Here is a 20420-nt window from a genome sequence, read left to right on the forward strand (position 1 = left end):
TTGCTGCTCAGTGTGTTGCACAGGACAGCAGATTGCACTGCACAGCCCCTGCCCTGAGAGAAGAGGAGGAGGAGGAAATAACTTGTTGTCACATCCTTTATGGCTGTGGCAGTGCAGTACAGGTCCAGTGGAAACCAGTGCAGTGCAAAATGCTTAGTCTGCTCTCTCCTGCACCTTGATCAAAGCCTCCTCCTGGGTTCATACATTCACCATAAGAAAGTGCTGTCTGACCTATCTCCAGCAGTGTTGCTGGCATGTTTTACAAAGGGGAAGGATGTGCTCTGGTCTGGGAGTGTGGTAGTGTCTGGCTCCCTAGGCATGCATGCTAAGAACATCAATTTGGAGCAGTGGCAGAGCTGGTTAGTTGCCTGCAACTGTTAGACTCAGTCCAAATAAAAAAAGAAAAAAAAATGTCTTCAGATTTCTAGACTTTTGCAGAACTCTGGACTGATTTTCTTGGCTTTGAAACGTCCCCAAATGGAGTTTCTGCTCTAAGAGATTTTAAAGACGATTCAAATGAAGTTTGGACTTTGCGAGTATTAGCATTACCTCCTGTTCTGCCTTCTGATTACTTCAAATTCCAAACATAATTCAAGGGGCATGTGCCATCTTAGATACAAGGTATCTAAGGGGAAAGGCCAGAATGGATTTTCCCTCTCAGGATGAGATTTCACAGGGCATGGAGTTGCTGAGTCTATTTTACCTAAGAAATGTGAGTAGCTTCTGGAGCTAGGTACATGACAAGTGAACAGTGTGATTCGTGGATAGCAACATTTTCTGAGCCCATCTTCCTCCTGCTGCAAATCAGAGGCAGTTGGGTGAGAGATGGGGCTGCAGCTCTGCTGTAGGGGATGTGCTGGGTCTCTGGGCAGTATGGCTGGAGGTCCCATGGCATGGTACGGCAGTGGCACACTTGGGCAGATTGTGATCCTTCCCCCAGCACTGCCCTTGTCTCTTTACTCCTCAGTGTCCTGTTCTACCCCTTGTTTGCTGTTTTGGTTTGGTTTTTATTTTATCTTACACTACTTTACTTTATTACTTTTTTTGGATTTTGCTTCTTCCAGCCTACCCATCTCCCTCATTTTTTGTTTGTTTTTTTTTGTTTGTTTGTTTTAATTCCCGTCATTCCTTTAGACCACCAACCTGGCTCCCACCTCCTCCAGTGCCACTATTTCCTTAGCCAACCCCGAGGTCTCCATACTAAATTACCAATCTGCACTCTACCAGCCCTCAGCGGCGTCCATGGCTGCGGTGGCCCAGCGGAGCATGCCCCTGCAGACGGGAACAGCGCAGATCTGTGCCCGGCCAGACCCCTTACAGCAAGCCCTCATCGTCTGCCCTCCAGGCTTCCAAGGTAAGGGACAGCCTCACCAGGCCTTGGCCTGCTCCTTCGTCCAGCTCTTGTTGGAAATGAGTTTCCTCAGTGCAGCTCATGTGGCAGGAAAAAGAGCTGGACCAGTAAATCAGAGCAGAGAGGTTGTTTCAGCGTTGGCAGAGGATCTTGCAGGCACCTCTAACATCCTGAGTTGGAGGCAGCTGATACTGAGAAGGGGCTGGGGGGAATGTGTGGTACTTGTCATTCTTTGCCCTGCATAAAGTTTAAGGCTCTTCTGCCGTACTTTGGTAAACTTGAAAGCTTTCCCACACAATACCAGTAAATCAGTACATATGTATGTAATGGGTCATACTGTCACTTCTCAGTGACTCCACTGCTAAAAGGGGAACTCGGGAGGGTAATGCAGCAGGCAGTGTGGTGCTGGTGGATTTGAGAGTTCTCCCCCATAACAGCTTCCATGACCATTTATGAGGACAATTCCCTCAGCTCCAGTCCTGCTGCAAGCAGCTCTGCCTGTGTATACTAGTGGTAGGAACTATTGTCAGACAACTTGGGAGATGCTCAGTTTTAACCACTTGTCCTTCTGTTAACTTTACATGCTGTTGCAATTTGGGAAAACTTGCCAAGTGTCTGTAGGAAGTGGTCTAAATAGACCTCAGTTCAGCTGGTGCAACTTCTGCTCTTCATATCTACAAGCCTGTCTGTGCATTAGTCTCCAGGCACTTGTTAAATGTTCTGCAAGATTATCAAAGCTCTTTTGAACTAGAGAAGTTTAGCTAGACCTCTTCAGCGTAGTTAAAATGCATCTCAAGGGTTTGACTTCAGAAGTGGAGGATGTAAGAGACCATCCTCAGCTTGCTACTTTGAGAAGGCTCCAAAGTAGAGGAGGCAGCACAGGCTGTGCCATGCACTGAGGTGCTGGAGAGGGAAGCTTCCTCCAGCTCAGGTTAATGTGGGGCTCAGCCAGCAGTGATTGGAGTTTGGGGTATGCTAGGGCCTTTCAAATATGAGTCCCAAGAAACTGTGCTAGAGAAAATCATCTGTCCCCATCAAGGCTGAGGGAGTATGGAGTTCTGGATTCCCATCCCACTTGGATGTAAAGAGCATTCTCATATAACAAGGGGTTTTGGCTGATACAGACTGTTTCTTGTTGTTAAACTAGAGAATATGTGGAAGAGAAGCCATTCACTCCCCCCTTTTTTTTTTGCCTGTTGCACGTTGTATTGCACTATTTCCCATGTGCTTGAGGTACCCTAAAATACAAACTCAGCTAATCCCTTACTGCCTTTGGAAGTGTCTTTTCTGCACCCTTATACCCATATCATTTTTGTGAACATTTGATGGACATCTTTGGGCTGGGGTGGAACAGGTGGCACTCTGATACCTGATTATTCAGAGGAACTGAACATTGCCATTTAAGTGGACATCAGGGAGTGCCTTGAGGCTCCTCTGAGAGCCAGCCCCTGTTGCTGGCAGTGCTGCTGGTGGCTCATGCTGTCCCTTGTGTGCTGCTGGAACAGGGTTACAAGCGTCCCCTTCGAAGCACGCCGGGTACTCGGTGCGGATGGAGAACGCCGTCCCCATTGTCACCCAGGCTCCTGGGGCCCAGCCTCTTCAGATCCAGCCAGGACTCCTCGCACAGGTAAGGAATGCAAAAGGCACTGAGCTCAGCAGGTATTTACTGTGTTGTTTGGCTCTTGGAGGCTGAGGAGAGAAGCTTTCTCTAAGGGCCTTCTGTGGTGCAGTTTGGAGACTTGGGCAGCTGTATATGGGTCTGCAGCTTTCTCTGAAATGTCAAAATCTCCCCCAGCCTATTGTTCAGCTCAAAGACTGTGTCAGAGTTGCAAAAGCCACTGGAAAAACCCTTTTTCTTTCTGCTTTTCTACTGAAATCAGTGGGAGAGCCTCAGGGAAAGCAGTGTCAGGCCTCTGCTGAGAAGGAACCTATAATAACATCCTGCATCCTCCTGAACTCGAAATCTTAGGGGTAGTTTGCAGCCAGGTGCACCAGTTTGCACCAGCCACTGGTGAATTGCATGCTGCTGATAAATACATTTCATGCTTTAAGTTTTCACCATTCTGTTTTCTGGGGACCCCTGCTCGTGAGGTATGAGAGAGATGTAGGAGGCAGAGGCAAGGGCCCCACACTCAAGGAGCTCTCCTTGTCAACAGTTCTTATTGGTACAATTCTCTAAAATGTTCTCACAGGAAAAGCATGGTTCCTCCTAAAAAAACCCCAAACAGGAATGGTATTACTGATTACATGCACATCCTCAAGGGGTTACCCCAGCTTCTCAAACCAGAGGAGCAGTTCATTCCTCCTTCTGCAGGCTTCAGTGAATGTGCCTCAACTGTTTTTGAGCTGGCACCGTGGTACCTCTGCTGATACCAGCTAGGGAAAAAAAAAACCACCTAGCATACTTAAAACTAAGTTGTGCAAGCTGGAAAAGATGACCAGCTAGTTACAAAGGCACATCTCTGTCTCAGGCTTGTTTGATCTGCCATGCCAGCACATTCATATGCAGTCAGGAACCAGCAGACTTCAGGGTTTATTCCTGTGTGTTGCACTGCTGGGGTAAGACTGTTAGTGCTCTTGCCTTCCTTTGCCAGCTGCCAGTCACACTTATCTGGTAAAGACAGATCAAAATGCAACTTGCAGCCTGTGCGATTTCCATCAGCCCTGCCCCTTCCCAATAGCAGAGCCTTTGTCAGAGGGCTGTCTGAAACATCAAACCAATCTCTGCTGCAGCCTGTTGTAACAACTGACATGGGCCACCTCCCTTGTTTGGTGGGAAAGAAGAGCCTAAGAGGCAGGGAGACAAAAGCCATGGCAAAGCAGGGAGCAGTCTGTGCAGGCTCAGTGGCTGGCACCTCTTGCTTGTGCAAGAAGGCAGTGAGTGAAGGAGGCCACAGAGCTAGCTTTACATGCCCCCTCCATTCTGCCATGCCTTCTGTGGTGTGCTGACCTTTGGGGCTTGAAAGGGTGAGGGCTGGATCTGAAACATCTCAAAGACAGCAGGATCCTGAAAGATCTCAGTACCTCCTGCTCCTTCTTTCTTCTCGTGGTGGCTTTGCTGGGTTCTATGCAAGTGAGGAATGTTTGGTAGTAAAGCTCCTCCTGAGCACCCTCCTGCCCACAGGTCACCAATTTCTGTGCCACGTGAACACCTGTTTAATGGGCATCCCATTTCATACTTTCTACTGACATTTCATTCACTGTCCCAAAGGGAAATTCTGGCTGTTTCTGAGAAACACTCCTCACTTGCACAGACTTTTAATTTTTGATGTAATAAGAGAGAGGAGATGTGCCTGTTGCTGTGCCCGTTTGTCTCGCACGGTGAGAAACGCGAGCTGTCTCTGAAGGCAAGGTGCTCTGATTGATGCCCCTGGCATCTGGTGTCCATGGGCCTCGCTCGGTTTGGGCTGAGCAGCTGGTCTGATAAACAAATCTGTACCCAGTTCCAGTTTCCTGAATGGAAAAACACAGCTTCTTTGTGATGCATTGTAGTCACATCTGATCTTGGCGGCTGCGTGTCGCTTTCCCAGCAGAGAGCTGTTCCTCTCATGCACAGCTGCTTATCTAATGCTCTTCAGCCTGGGCCGTGCAACTGTGAGAGGGACTGGCCCCAGCAGAGAGTGCAGCGCCTCCAGAGCCCCCTTCTGTCTGTCCCCTGCTTTATTTGTCCCACGGGTGAGGCATGGTGCTGCTCCTTGTGCTCCCAGCACTGTGGGGTACTGTCAGGCTTTCTCCCCACGTGCCCAGCACGTGGCACAGGTTTCTGTTTGCACTCCTCAGAGTGCCTGTGGCTGGTAAAGCCTTACTGCATCCCAGTGCAGCTGGCATGCACTTCTCCCTGTGCATTTTGTGCAGGACCAGATGGCCCAGATGAGGGACAGAGGGATGCAGGGCAGGAGGCACTGACAGAGCTTGAGCATCGTGTCTGGCAGCTGTGTGTCTGCAGCCTGTGGCATGGAGCTAGGCAGAGCAAGCAGCCTGCAAGATGCAGGGTCGGTGGCTAAAGTAACTTGCTTGTAACTTCTCTGGGTCTCTTCATCCTCTCAAGCAAATGTGGTCCACATATTGTATGCACAGAGACCAGTGAAAGGAGACTGATCCTGTCTTTACTCACAGCTTCCTGCAGCTTCAGATCTCAAAAAAACAAAGCTGTACATTTTCCAGCAGGCTTCCATGGTGTGACCCAGAACTGTCCCCTGCCCTTGAATAACACCCTGGATTCTTGATTTTCTCTCCTTTTAACTCCTTCCCACAGCACTTCCTCCAGAGGTCCTGCCACTGGCTTTCAAAATGTTATTCCATTAGTTGTTCCTGCTCTGTGTCTGGAGTACGATCTTGGTCCCTCCAGGGGACCCACAGCTCCTGAGGACAAGGGCCAGAGCATTGCTTCACCACCCCACCAACATTTCATAGTAATGCAGTGACTGGGAACAGGCTGCAGCTGCCAGGACAAGCCTTCCATGTGTAAGCACAGCACACAGGGCTGGTGGATCAGCCTAGACAAGTCTTATCTGCAGATTAAATGATTCAGTGATCCTTACCTAATAAGTGAGGAATTTGTGCCTAGGCCCTGACACTGCATCTAAATTTATGCACTGCAGTCGGACAAGGAGCTTAGGTTTGTTCATTCCCTTCCTGAAAAGGGAGGAAACAGTTTTGTCTGCAAGTAAATCCAGGTGGTCCCCTGGGATTGACTTCAACAGTAGTTCAGTCTCCTCTTTTAAAGCAAAGCTGAGGTAAAAAAAGGAAAGAGAATAATAAGAAGGCTCTTTTCCTCTCTGATCTTTTTGTGCCTTTGCCTCATCCTTTTGCCTTCTCCAAGCATCACCAGTCTATGGCTGTGGCTCCCTAGATGAAGGGCTCTCAGGAGCCTTGTGACTCTCCATCCTTTGCAGATGTTGCTGAGAGGCCTCACTATAGCAGCCTTTTCATGTAACTCAGCAACACAAAAAGTTACAAGATGATCAAACTTAGGAGTAGAATTGGGAAAAAGTGTTTTTCTGCAGGGTGGATTGTTCTGGGGTTTGTGTTACTGGGGGACAGGAGGGAATGATGGGGACAGTTAACATGATCCTTGTGAGGGTGGGGAAGGGGTTAAATGCATGCCTGGAAGAAGTCTCCCCTCCAATTTAGCCTCCTTAGAGCAGTAAGATAGCACAGGTCCAGTACAGTAGTGCAGGTTGGGAGTAAGGTGGGCTGTAGTTGGTATCCCTGAGTTCCTCAGCCCAGCAGCAAAAACCTTCCAGAGCCACATTCAGGCAGCACATAGCTAAGAAAGTTTCCCATTTCCAAAAAAACAATCATCTGACTTGCATGGAGTCACTGGAGCAGGACAACCTGAGTCATGCCTGTGGCAGCACAGCTGGAGGGGTGATTGCAAGCAGAATGATGGCTCAGCTCAAAGGGCTGAGAGATTTTCCACCCTCTAAGGGGGGGGAAAAAGTTGGAGAACACATGGAGAGGACAGGTATGCAATGTGTAGCTGTGCATTACTTGAGAAAGTATACTTGGCGGTATAGAAAGGGAAAATTAACAATGGAGCCATAGTGTCCAGCTGGCCCAGAGAGTCAAAATTAGAAGGTGCTAAAAAATTTGATGTTTGGTTTGAAATGCCAACAAATTTTGATCCCTTCCATTCCCTGTTTAACCTAAAACACAGCTGCTGCTTTGTATGGCATGGATTTTTTTTTTGCCCCCTCCTTTGCATTCTCTGTATTTATAACTATTCCTGCTTATACTGTGGTTTCCTAACAGTGACTGAAAGGTGGTAAGAGCTGTATAGCATGACCATGATCATTATTAGAGGCCCCAGCTGAGTGTGGGCCATCTCTCACGTTCAGTGCTTGATACTTTTTGCTAAGGAATTGCTTTCTCTCTGTCTGGCAGCAAGCGTGGCCCAGTGGCACTCAGCAGATCCTGCTCCCTCCTGCCTGGCAGCAGCTGACCGGGGTGGCCACCCACACTTCTGTCCAGCACGCCACCGTCATCCCAGAGTCCATGGCAGGCACCCAGCCGCTGGCAGACTGGAGGTAAACTGGGGAGGCTTGGAGGAGCCCTGAAGTACCCACAGGTGCTGGAGGAGCCATGAGGGCTGGGGTCTTGCTGGGCTACAGAGCTGAGGGGAGAAGGGCAGCAGCCTGTGATATCACTGTCTGACAGCTATGGGAGACTTCTCTGCTCCATGCCCTTGGAGTGGAATGCTGTGCCCACACCACTCCTTCAGTCTGTTCCCTGGGGAGAATGCTCCGTTCTGGGAAGGCTGTGAACCCTGGAGGAGAGGGCACCTCAGTGAAGGGTGGTGGGAGGCTGTGTGGAGGAGCCTGCCGGTTGCAATCTCACCGTGTGCCCGTGTCCCCGCTGTGCAGGAACACGCACGCCCACGGCAGCCACTACAACCCCATCATGCAGCAGCCCACGCTGCTGGCCAGCCACGTGGCCCTGCCCGCCGCCCAGCCCGTCAACGTGGGCGTCGCTCACGTCATGCGCCAGCCGCCCGCTGCCGCTGCCTCCGCCAGGAAGAGCAAGCAGCACCAGTCGGCTCCACGGTGAGTGCCGGGGCTCCCAGCCCGGCCCCTTCTGACCTGCTGGCAACAGGGGTGCTCGCTGACACCTGTGGGGCAAAACAGGTTTAGTTCCACAGCCCATGAGGGATTAGATCACACATTCCGTGATGGGGCTCTCTGCTGCCTCGCCTCTTGGGTACCCAGGAGGTGTTTTATACCCAGGGGTGTTTTATACCCAGCGAGCATTGTTTTGTGTGGGAGCAAGTGGCTGGAGAAGATGCAGAATGGGAGACTCAGGCCCCATTCATACAGCTTGTTACACTGCTGCAGTTACCCAGAGCCTTGTAGTCACGATGATTTAAAAACTTAACCGTGTTCTCAGGTCAGTGTGACGCAGTGCCCAGTTGCCACACCTTTTATTCCCACATGCTCTGGAAGAAGCACTCCTGAGGTGCAGCGTTGCAGCTTGGATTGCTGCTAGTAAAGTCCAGGGTAAAGAAGCAAAAAAGGCGTTTGCATAATATCCATAGATGTTTAATTCAGCCATGTGGTGAGATGTTCTCCTCTCAGACACCCACTCCCCCCCACAAGGTCCTGCTCTCTCTCCCAGGGGCCTCCTGGCTGACCTTGCTCTCCAGGCAGTATCAAGGTGAGGCCCAGTCAGGGAAAAGGGAGGGAGAGCCTTAGGAACACCTATGTTCAGGCACAGGAACAGGGGAAGGAAACAGTGGGGCATAACTTAGGAGAAGTCCCTCCAGGGCCTCCACAGTGCAGCACATGCACCTTGAGGAGGCTGCATCTTCAGGAGCCTGTGCCTGATGTGCACACACAAGATCTGCCCTTTCAAAAGCAGTGGGGTGATGCCAGTCTTCTGAGCTTTACTGCCACGGGGAGTGGGGGACTGGGGTGGCTTTAGGCCACCTGAGCTCTCTAGCTCCTAACACAGGTCATTACCCCCTGTCTTCAACAGTCCACACCAGCAACAGACACCCATTATTATACTCTGGCCTTATTAAGAGTATGGCAGCATAAAACAGGGAGCATTTTATAAGGGTGTCTCGTACAGAGCAGTCCTTAGCATCTGTCATCTCTCAGTAGGACCATTTGGCTCTGGAAGGAGGAGAAACTCTGGGGTTTCTTGCACAGCTTGGATGGTAGGATGGTTGCAGTGCCTGTCACAGCACTGTAATCCTGTTCAGAGGACAGGGCTCTATAAGATCTATGTGCAGCTGCTCTGGAGAAGGTCCTCTGGGCTGTGCAACTAACACACTTCTTTTTTAAAATCAAAAAACACAAAACAGTGCAGGGGAGAGAACCAGAATGGGTCACCACTTGTGCAGTGGCAAAAGCTTGAGCTTGTGGTTTTCCTGGGTGACTGGACTGGTGCCAGAGTAGCTCTGAGTTCACAACCAGTTCAGCTCAAGTTAAGAGGCCACTATTTAAATCCTTCCCATTTATCTCCTCTCTAATGTTGGATTTACTTTGGGTGGGCTCCAGCTGTCTTAGTCTATTCATAACATAGAGAGGCAGCTCTGTCCCCAGCTAGCCAGCAAAAGAGAGTGCCTGTTGCAGCCAGTGTGCCTTGCAGGGCCTCCCCTCTCCTGTCACTTTAGGGTGGGGTGCCTGTGTCCACGAGGAATGGGGCACTCTCAGAGCAAAGGGTTTCTACAGCTTCATTGACTGTGATTCTTTTTGTGCCAAATGAGGAACCGTGCTCCTTTGGAGAGGAGGGTACTCCACGCTGCTCATTGGTATTCAAAAAGCACTTTGAATGCTACTGTGCAGCCATTTGTTATGCAGAAGAGCCTGTGTAAGTTGGTGTAGTGTGATATACTGCCAGGGTGACTTCCTTTTGATGGATGCCACCTATTCCTTTTGTTAGCTTTTGGGCCAGGCTGAACATGCAGCCCAGGCCCCACAGTAGAACAAAACCAGAACTTTGGGGTTTTCTTCCTTTGTGAATCTCCAGATGTTCTGCAATAGCAAAGAGAAACATGACCAAGAAAGGAAGTGTGGGAAATGAGTGAAATGGGCTTTAGTCAGTGTGCTTTGGTAAATAACCCCATCTGTAGACCCACACTGCACTGTTTGGCTGATAGTTTTGTGTTTGGATTCCTGTGACAAGGGACACTTTTCCGACTGGTCAGGCAGGGAAGCTGAAGTAGGAAGACTGGGAATGTTTCTCTACTGTGTAATAAATATATTGTTTATTTCATTCTGATTTATATATATTGTATGCTGCTTCACACAGGAATAAAACTGAGTATATGTTCTCCCATCTGCCTGCTCTAATCCGTGGGACACCACTGTCCTGAAGGATAAAGTATTGAGCAGGAAATGTTCATTGAAAAAGATTCTTAAACAGCAATTCATTTCTGTGTATAAAAGCAGTTTTCCTGATAAGTGTTTGTAGTTTTCCACAACAAATTCTAATTTTACCTCTAGTTTTTTCTGGCCAAAAAGTGTCATGATGCATCCATGCGGGATGCAGGAGGAAGGGATTATCATTTGGATGGTTCTTCCTCCTGTGTCAGCCATGCTGTGCCTGCCTTTGTTCTGTATGTCTGGGATTTGAGGCTGGCCTTTACCCTCCCAGTGCAAACTCCTGAGAGGCAGCAGTTCTTATCTGGAAATTTCCAGGGAAAACAAATTTGAATTTTTTATTAAAGGAAACTACTTTTCAGCCAATTACATGAATAAGTGATGCAAGGCACTGTCTTCTTTGAAGAGGTGACTCTGCCAACTCTGCAGTTTCCCTAGACTCCATAAATCAGCGCTACTGAACCAGAGACCAGGACTCCCAAACCACAGCAACGGGCGACTCGAGCACGCAGAGTTCTAACCAACTAACACTTTCCCCCTTTCCAGCAATGCATCCACCTATGAAGTTTCATCCTCCCAGTCCATCAGCTCGCCCCAGCGGTCGAAACGAGTGAAGGAGAACACGCCTCCTCGCTGTGCCATGGTGCACACCAGCCCTGCCTGCAGCACCTCGCTGACGTGCGGCTGGGGCGACGCGGGCGGCGGCGCGCGGGAGCGGCAGCGGCAAACCATCGTCATCCCCGACACCCCCAGCCCTGCCGTCAGCGTCATCACCATCAGCAGCGACACGGACGAGGAGGAGGAGCAGAAGCATGCACCCACCAGGTGAGCTGTTGTTCTCTGCTCTTCTCTGTGCACAGGGGAAGGAGAGAGGGGTGTGGAAGTGACAGGTTTGTTGTTGTTGGAATGGCTCCCCAGGTATTAAAAGTCTCTTTTTCCAGCCCCATGCTCGAAGAAGTTGGGATTCCTCAGCTCTGGTTTTCTCTTATCTAATACATGCTTATCTTCTTTTATCTAATACATGCTTTTTCAGACCTGCAGAGGTGTGTCCAGCAGGTCAGGTTGAGGCACACTGATCACCCTCAGTTATCTTTTTATACTAAAGTGTTACACTCAGTGTTATCTTTTTATGCTAAAAACGTGTTTATTTACAATAATTTTCCAATACCTATCACCTATGTTAGACAGTCTGTCTCTACTCTAAAACAATCCAAAAGTGCCACCATCACAGCAGAAGATGGAGGACAAGAGCAAGAAGGAGAAAGAAGTACAAACCCAGATTCCTCCGTCTTGCCTCTTGAACCCCCATTCTAAAAACTCCAAAATTCTACATTTTCACCCGGTGATAAATTCACTATCATTCTATTCAAACCCTTGCGGCTTGTAACTCCTCGCACAAAGTTGGCAATTGTTTCCATGGGTTAAAATCGAAAACACAGGTGTCTTTGACTGCTTGCCAGGGTCTTGAGTCCTCCAGGGCAGTCAGAGGAATGTCCTGGGTTCTGACATAGAAGTGGTTCCAGTGGCTGTGTTTGCATCTCATCAGCCAGGTTGTCTTTGATTTGTGAGGAAAATTACTAGCTGAGGATTCAGGTGATGCTCTCTTCTGTGCTGTACATTTGCTGTGTTACCTTGGGGAAGTGCAGTAGTCTCTCCTTACTATAGTCTCTCAACTGTAAGAGGAAAGACCAGTTTTCTCTGTCTTCTTTTTGTGGAAAGAAGACTTTAGATAGCCTGTGGTGATGAGCCTCTGTAAGTTAGACATCTGTTTAAAACGAGGACAGAAAAAGGCCTTGGAAGGAAGGGACCTTAAATTTGCCGTTTCTCTTTCTAAGTGATCCAGGCATCTGTAAAGAGCATTAAATGACTGCTTCCATATGTTTCTTTCATGTTTTCTTTCAAAAGCTCTCAAAAACAGTGGTTCTGTCATAAATACTCAATAATGATAAATATATTGCAAGAGAGTTGCTCAATCTTGATTGTGTTGCCAAAATATTCTTGAACTATAGTAAAAGTGGCAGAAACTGCTTTCTGTCTGACTCTGCAGAGACGCAGAGATGAGGCTAGAAAGTGAGGGCTGAGTTTGCTCCTCAGAGAATTAACTCATCCAAGTGGACAGCACAGCCCAGGACTGCTGCCATTGTTGATCATCCCTTGTGGATCAGAAAGAACTTAATTTTGTAGGACTCTCCTTTCAGCACCTTTCATCACATGCAAGTGCTCTGGGTTTCCCATCTGATGCCAGTCACAAGATGTCACTCTGCTTTATAAGATGTAGAGAAGTAGCTTTGCAAACAGCTGAATAATTATACCATCTCTGTATTGGTAACTGAGATAGGAAACTTTTAACCATATCTTTCCAGTGTTGTTGAGAGAGGATTATTTTTTTTACTTATTTAGAACACACTCCATGGCAGATTTTCCTTTAATCACCAGAGATCCATCTCTGTATCTCTGCATCTTTGCAGTGTGGTGATAAGTGAAGCCTGCAAATGTGCACAGAGCAGATGTGACACATTTGGCCTCCAGGAGCTAAAAATCTCTAAAGAAAAGCCATATGATTCAGGCTAGAATTTCAAAATGCTTCCCAACAGCCACCACTACTTCCCATTCCTCTCTCTGTGCTAGTGAACACTGGGCAGTAAGGGCTCAGTGCCTCTCAAAGTCAGCCTTGCCATGAATGCAGTGGTTCACAGGACAGTGTAACATACTTCACTTTAAAAATAAATTTTAAAAAAATTAGAAATTGCTGCACATTCCTTGCTTAGATGGGGGAAGAAAGCATGTTTCCAGAAAGAGTTGCATGGAGATTGATGTGAAAGTCAGGGGGACTATAAATAAGGAGCCCCTACTTCCAGGGCTCTTCTGGGAAAGGAAGGGCAAGACAAAAGAGATGCTGAAAACTCAAGGGTCATGGAAGCTCTTTTAAAGCATATTTACCCATAGTGCTGATTCCAGGCTTTGGGACATTATGTACAAATCCTTAAACTTACCATCTGGGTGTCATTCTTGGGTCTAGAGAGAGGTGAAGGAAAGTGCTGGGATACTACAGCCCCTTCAGCCAATGGTTGTTTTCTCTGCTTCAGCTTTGCTGCCATCTGACTAGTTTCTTTACTCAGCACCTCTCCAGAAAGACAGACAGAACAAAGTTCAGAAACATGTCTAGATATTGAGTTGGGAGTGTGAGGTATTAAAAGATTTGAGTCTGCTGAAGGGCTTGAAAAGTTGTCCTGGGAGCCAGACATACATAAACAAACTGGCTTTGATATGACTAAAGCATATTCCGGACACGTTCCTGCCTGGGATCAGATCCCTGGCTACTTTTTGTATCCATATGCCATATCTATAGAGTACCAGGGTGCCAGCATTCCAGAGAGGCCAGAGCTTAAGAGCTAGATTTAATTTCTGAGCCACATAGAGACACTTTGCATGGACATGAGTGAGTTAAATTTCCTTTGCAGATGTAACCAGAGCAAATAGAGAATCAGAGGTAGAGACACAGGTGGAAAACAGCATGTCCAGAATGAGAAGTTTTTGGCTAAAGTCTCCAGGAGAGCAAAATCAATTTGCTCAGTACCTTTTGACATGGGTAGATGTAAGACCAGGTTCTCAGCTGGAGTGAAAGTGTAACTTCCAGTCAAGGAAGCTGTATCAGTATTTAATGCCAATGAGCTTTGTCCCTGCTGAAGTTCAAGTCTTTCTCATTGAAAGTTTGTTTCATTCAGGAAAATGCCTCTAAATTTTCTTGCCTATTTTTTTGGCTCCAGGAAAAATGGGAGTGACAGTGAAGTATGTGCTTAATGTAATCAGGGCCCAAAGGTTCAGGATCTGAGTAGAAAATGAAACCATGCAAAGAATGCATTGTCTGGCTCATATATGCAAATATTACCATATTGGGTAATGGCTGTGGTGTGGGGGTGAAAATTTCAAGAAATCACTTGAAACGTGCTATTTTTCACATCCTAGAAACCTTAACTTTTTCTAGGTTAGAATATAGAAAGCAAATGGCGTTTGACAGATCAAAGGTAGTTGTCTGATCACATCTTATTGATAGCAGTGATAACTTTGCATTACCTTCCCTGTCATTGAATCAGCTCCTGAATTTGCTACAGCACCTCTTTCTTTTACTTCTTCCGGGGCTAGAAATTCCCCTTTGACCCATGAGACTAAAAAAGTTTATTTTATTGATTCCTCAGTGAAGAGAGATTGCTTGTGAGAAGTAGTAGATCCTTTGACAATGTAAGAGTTTGTCAGTCTCAGTTTAAGAAGTACTGGTAATGTTGCTAAAATATGATACTGCTGATGCAGTATATTTTATACTACAGCTTGGATTTACTCAGACAGAAAAGCCTTTCTGTAATACCACAGAACCAGAGAGAGCTTTTTTCATACAGGGAATGCACTTTTTTTTTATTGGTGAAAGAAAAATCTGAAAAATTGCAATGTGAGTAGAATTTTCCTTTTCCTACTGAAGGGTAGGAAGCATTATGTGTTTATGAAATACCAGCTGATCAGGAAGGCAGGACAGCACATTTTTCATTTTGCACCGTTGGTGAGTGTAGCTTGGTGTAATCTCTATAAAATCAATAGTCATCTCAAAATGTTGGGCTCCTGTTGGGTAGAGGTGCAGGGGAGGGGATGTGAGATGAGCTCTGGAGGACCTGCTCGGTGGAGCCTTGTCAAAGGGGGCCATCTACTGGGCCCCAGCCCTGTGCCTAAGGCACAGCCACTCAGCTACAGTTCAGCAGGGCACATCCTCACAGAGATGGCCAGAGATTTTCCAGGGGGCAAATTCCTGATTAGAAAAGTCATTTCATCAAAAACAAGCCGTTCTTGCTGGCTACATTTAGGGTTTTTTTCTAGTAATACCCTCAACACAGTGAAATCTGGAAGAGCTTCAAAACTACAAAAAGTTTTGACCTTTGTTTAAGGGAAGAAAGTGCCAGGAAATTAACGAATTAAGTAGCGGACTTCTCCTTTCTGGTTTAATGAAGGGTTTTGTTCCTTCAAAATGTAAGTAAATAATAAGAAAACTGAATTGAAATGGTCAAAATAAAAAGGGAACGTTTCTACCAAATGGATCTGTTTTTCCCGGTTTCTGGTGCTCACAAAGTTTTGCATGTGGTATTTTGTCCTATAGAACAGCAGGGGAATAATGGCTTATAAAGAGCATTATAAGAATAGGAAACAGTTTTGTCACTCTGTTTGTTTAATGAGCTTGTAGACTCTCAGCTCAGAATACTTTAGAGAGATTTCACAGGGCAAAGAGATTTTCAGTGCTGTGTTGTAAGATAATAACTCCAACTGTTATTTATTCTGAATGGAAGATACTAGATCTAACCATTACTTGTAAAGCACTGTGAAGAGAGTGAGACAGAAAGCAGATTGATATTTGTTTTTAAAAACTTACTCCTTTTTAATTTCTCTGCTTGCTCTTGCCAGAAAGTCTTGTGGACAGGGCAGCAGACTGATGGTGCAAGTGCAGTCACAGTGGTTGGAGCACACACTCAGCAAGTAGCACATAGTAGGGGTTAACTGCGCCCCCGCGTGCAGCTTCACCTGCTGCACTGGTTTAAATGTAAATCCTCCCTTGATTAAATATTTCTGAAGCTTAAAGTGGAGAGAAAGCAAGAGCTGAGACATGGAACAGAGAGGCATAAAGGCACCTTGGAACTGTGGCAGGGAGAGAGAGCACACAAGGTCCTGGGGAGGGATGCTCTGGGCTGCACTGGTGGTCCAATGAGGGATATTTCTGCATCCATGCATTGCAGGAGGAAGGGGTGGAAAGAAGGGGAGTGGCTGTTGTGACATGCCCAGGTGACCTCCCCTCCAAGCAATGAGTGCAGCAGTTAAGGAAAACCTGACTCTCCTTGAAACAATACAATGATGGCCTTCAGCTGGCTGGTTTTGGGGATGCTTCCAAAGAGGCAGGAGAGCCCCTCAGTTCCCCACTGCCTGTGCTGGTGTCATAGGTAAAATCACTCCAGCTTGGTTTTCCATGGGATCCTGACAGTAATCACAGTATTTCTGGACAAGGCAGACTGACTGCTGCTGCTGTGTTGGCATACTGAGGAATTGCCTCATTGACCATCTTCACTGGCACAAAATCCTTGTGGACTTACGGGGTTTTCCCCTCCCTCTTAAGATGGGAAGCTCTGTGGTGTAGTTTCTGTGTGAGTCTCACCTCTGTAACAGAGCATAAGCAAGTTTTTATTCACCTTGTTCACGTTGTAGTGCAGTGGTGGTGGAGCCCACTTTAGAAGACTTACACACAGAAATTGCTGGCAGGCACAAACCAGGTGTTTTTGTCAACTTGCTGATGTGCATGTGCGAGGAGCAAAACACCATTTGTAATTCTCTTTTGACATCTAGCCTGTTGTGGCTGTGTTCTGCTGTGCATAGTAATGCACTGACTCTGCATAGCAATACACTGACTAACCACAGTCATTTGCTTAAAAGATTGCTGCCTTCCATCTCCAGAACACACTGACATGCAGCTAATACTTAAAATTACAGGAATAGACAGTAGCTCTGTCAGCAGACCTTCAGCAGCAGGACCTTTACAACCTGCTCAGCAATTCAGTTTATATGACTTAAATAGCAGTGACACATGCTGTATAGCCTAATAAAATGGCCTCAGTGTGGTACTTGATAAACATTTCTTACCATCACAAATGCACAAAGAAGGTGAGAGCAGATTAACAGGTCAGGATGGAGGTTGAGCTGAAGAGAGAGAGGGCACGTTCCCAGCACTGAGCTATGCATGGCATAAGATTTCAACATTAAGGAGACTTATTGCCGTTGTGGTGTGAGTTTTTGTTGGCTGACTCCATGCTTTCCTAAAATAGGTGGATTATTCTGAAGCAGCAAACTGAAAGGGTTGCATGTCATTAAGTTTTCAGAGACCTAGAACAGAGTTTTTGTGATGTGAGGTAAAGCTAACATGCCCTGGTGTATATGCACACCAGTTCAAAGGTACAGTTGTGCTATGGTTGCCTTCATCCCCAGATGCTGGTGTCCTTGAGAGCTAAAAGGCTCTGTTGCTACAGTGTCAGCAGCAGTGAAAGGTTTGTAGCTCTTGGAGTGAGCCATTTGCTGAAAAATTGCTCCCACTATACACCATTTGGTTTTTCTGTGATTCTGCTGTAACTCAAGGTATTCAGGGGAAAAAAGATCCTGTTCCTACAATGCTGCTGCATACCAAACTTTTGGGGTGGGCCTTCAGCAAGTGAAAATCATCTCAGGAGTTGTTGTCTCTGTCCTTATCTTTGGCTATTGAGGTGGATTCAGCATTATTTTAGCACCTAGTTCAGCATCTTCCTTTCCTTAATTTCTACTCACTTCTTGTTCTCAACATCTGTCTTCAGCACCTTTCCATTAACACCATCTCAGGTGACCACCTTAGTTTCTTGCAGGGTGCCTGTGCATGCATGTCTTCTTTCTTTTCCTCTATGAGGCTTCTCCTTGCTGGAGGGAATAGGGACCCTCATCCATCTCTGCTGGGCACTCCCAAGGGTGGTATATGTTAGAGAGCCATCTCCAAGACCTGCTTCCACTTAAAAGGCATGGTTGTGCTCTGTGTCTGCATGTTGGACAGACATGAACTAGTTTGGGTCCAAGTTTGAGGATAAGTTCTTTAGGACCAGGTGGAAATGGGATACTACTCACACACTACTAATAAACATACAAAGCAATGCTTGTTTTATCTGTGTCCCCCCAAAAGGGCCGACACAAACCCTGGCAGTAAGGGTTAAAAAGCCTGCCTGACTCTGTGCTTTTCATTCTGTGTGCTTTTCATTCTGTGTGGATGGATTTGCTGCCACTTCACCAGTCTTCCCCCCTCCCTCCTCTGGAGAATTAAAATACACCTTCCCACACAATGCAGACAGGCACATGAGTTCCCTAGGACCACAGACCAGCTCTCCAAACTACTAAATCCTGTTTGCTGCTGCTTCTGTGCATGCAGGAGGGAAAGCAATTACCAGGCTTGGAGAGAGCTTAATAGGAAGGGGGCAAAGACTTTTAATAGTATTCTTCTGTGTAAGCACAAACATCCCCAAAAGCTGTGGCTGAGTTATAGGAATACAGTAAGCTTGCTGAGTAGGCAAGTGCTGTGTGAACAGGTAAAGGCTCTCAGTCCTGATAGTTTGTGAGCAGGGAAGGTGATCCATCAGCCTGGGCCTCACACAGATAACTCCTGGGTTACTGCAAGGTGGGAAGAGCAGCTGAGAGGGAGCTGGAAGGGGGAAGCTGCTGGCTATCAAGAAGACTTTGGGTAGGGGGAATGCTAACTGCTGGGCTGAATTTTCAAAAACCTCCATTTTGGATTAAAGTGTATCTTTGGGCCTGTGAATCAACCGATTTTCAGCATGAGTTGGGCCTTTGATGTTTTTGAAATTCCCACCCTTAATCTCTGGGGCAGGCTCTGGTACACCAGGTGCTGAGCTCTGGGCATGTGTGATTAGTCCAGACAGAGAACTTCTCTGCCTGCTGTAACATCCACCACAGTTGTTACCTTTCTTAAAGACAGAAATCCAGCTGCTTCCAGTGGGACTCCTCGTGTGCTTGAAGTGATGCAGCCTGCTGAATCGAGAGGGTGCTCACTTGGGCCCTAATCCTGCAAATATTTACCCATGGGCTTTAGCTCTGTTACAGGAATAGACCAGTTGACTTTGGGAAATGACACGTATCAGCAGTGCTGAGCACTTGCATAAGGCCTGGCAGGACCATAGCTCTGGTCCTTTTCTGATTCCCATCCATGAAATGAGTTAATACCCTGATATGGTCCCTTTCTCTGGAAATGTTTGGGTTTGGGGTCACTTACTTATTTAATCAAACAGTTACACTTGAATTTTTTATTGTAACCAAGGAGCTTTAACACTTTGAAGGAGAAAAATCCCATGGTCCCTCTTTTGACAAGCCCTCAATCAAACTGGTGAAAAATATGCCCATACTAAAACAATAAATAGCACAGATTACACAGAAAATTACCCTTCCAGTTCTACAGCTCAACCTTCTCATGTCAATTGTCAGCTGAGAGCAAGTATTTCCAGTTCAGCAGCTCAGCCACTTAGATCAGGAAGGGACTGTAAAAGAACAGTTAGACCTTATCAGTTGTCAGAAAACTCTTTAGTGACTTGATTTTTCTTTATAAAATGTAATAACTGTCAGAGATAAAGAATATATCTCTCTTCCCAACTGGCAGCCAAGGGTAGCTGCAAAGGGCAAGCAGCGTGGATACTCATAAATGTGTGATTACAACCCTTTCTACTGATGGAGAGGGGAATATTGATGCAATATTAGTCATTTTTATTGACTTAATATTCTTCTTTCATAGCAGCATATCCAAACTGCTGCATCTTTCTTTACACACAGTCATTGTCCATCTAAGATGCACTGCTGCTCTTTCCATTTCTAATCCAGTGCTCTCCCGCTCCTTGTGAAAAGTAAGAATATGAGGGTTTGCTGTTGTACATTTTCCTTGTCAATCCATCCCTGCCCCTGGAAGGATTTCTTTCCAACTGTGCAATAGCTCCCTCTCCTTCTCTATCATCTACCCTGTTTCAAGTTACAATCTTTTAGGATGGCAGGGGCCTCTCGAAACATGTTTTTCACTGTGAGTAGAGCAACGTGGTCTTTTGTCCTCTTCAGGGCACACCAGGCCCCTGTGATGATAGCCCAGGGAACATCTGTGTGATGGGAACTTGTTTGTGAATGCAGCAACCCAAGGTGTTCTTTAAAGGGAAAAGAAAATAGATTTCCAACCCTGAGTCTTGGGATACCGGGGGTGAGTTGCAGGTTGTGAATGCTGACAGAGAGGCTTTGGGCATGGGCAAGTTGAAGGGAACCCACCAGGGCTCCTTTAGGACTGTGAAAATAAATAAGGCAAACAATGTCCTTGGAAGGAAACTGTTCTAGTGTCTGCTCCACCTCCCTTTGGGAAAGAAGTGGTGCTGAGACCAGGGAACAAGCAGCTCCATCACAGACTGAGACCAGATTAATCAGCTGTTCCCTGGACTGGACTAGCCAGACTGAGAAAATGGAGAGGGCGCTCCATGGGAAAGAGATCGCTCTCTGTTTAAAGTGCACACTCATGAAGTTAAGATTCCTTTTTCTCCATGGCATTTCTGTTCCTGTTGGGGCTGTTTCCACCATTAAGCCTAATTACTTAGCTTTTTATGTGCTATCCATTTCTTTTCATCATTTTAAAAACTTCAGTTGCCATAACAACATAATGCAATCAG

General features: G+C 46.7%; 1 protein-coding gene across 2 annotated transcripts in view; it reads left to right on the forward strand.

Annotated features, from left to right (window-relative positions):
- The window catches only part of HIPK2 (homeodomain interacting protein kinase 2), a 127400-nt gene that overhangs the window by 102186 nt on the left and 4794 nt on the right, over positions 1-20420 (forward strand). The window contains exons 8-12 of one of the 2 annotated variants that reach the window (XM_030961069.1): positions 1135-1354; positions 2857-2978; positions 7238-7380; positions 7717-7896; positions 10723-11001. In XM_030961069.1, the coding sequence (XP_030816929.1) occupies positions 1135-1354; positions 2857-2978; positions 7238-7380; positions 7717-7896; positions 10723-11001 (944 nt within the window). The remainder of the gene's footprint in view (positions 1-1134; positions 1355-2856; positions 2979-7237; positions 7381-7716; positions 7897-10722; positions 11002-20420) is intronic. The other variant, XM_030961070.1, reaches the window with a different exon arrangement.

The sequence above is a fragment of the Camarhynchus parvulus genome, chromosome 1A (genome assembly GCF_901933205.1).
Source record: "Camarhynchus parvulus chromosome 1A, STF_HiC, whole genome shotgun sequence".
Lineage (NCBI taxonomy): Eukaryota > Metazoa > Chordata > Aves > Passeriformes > Thraupidae > Camarhynchus > Camarhynchus parvulus.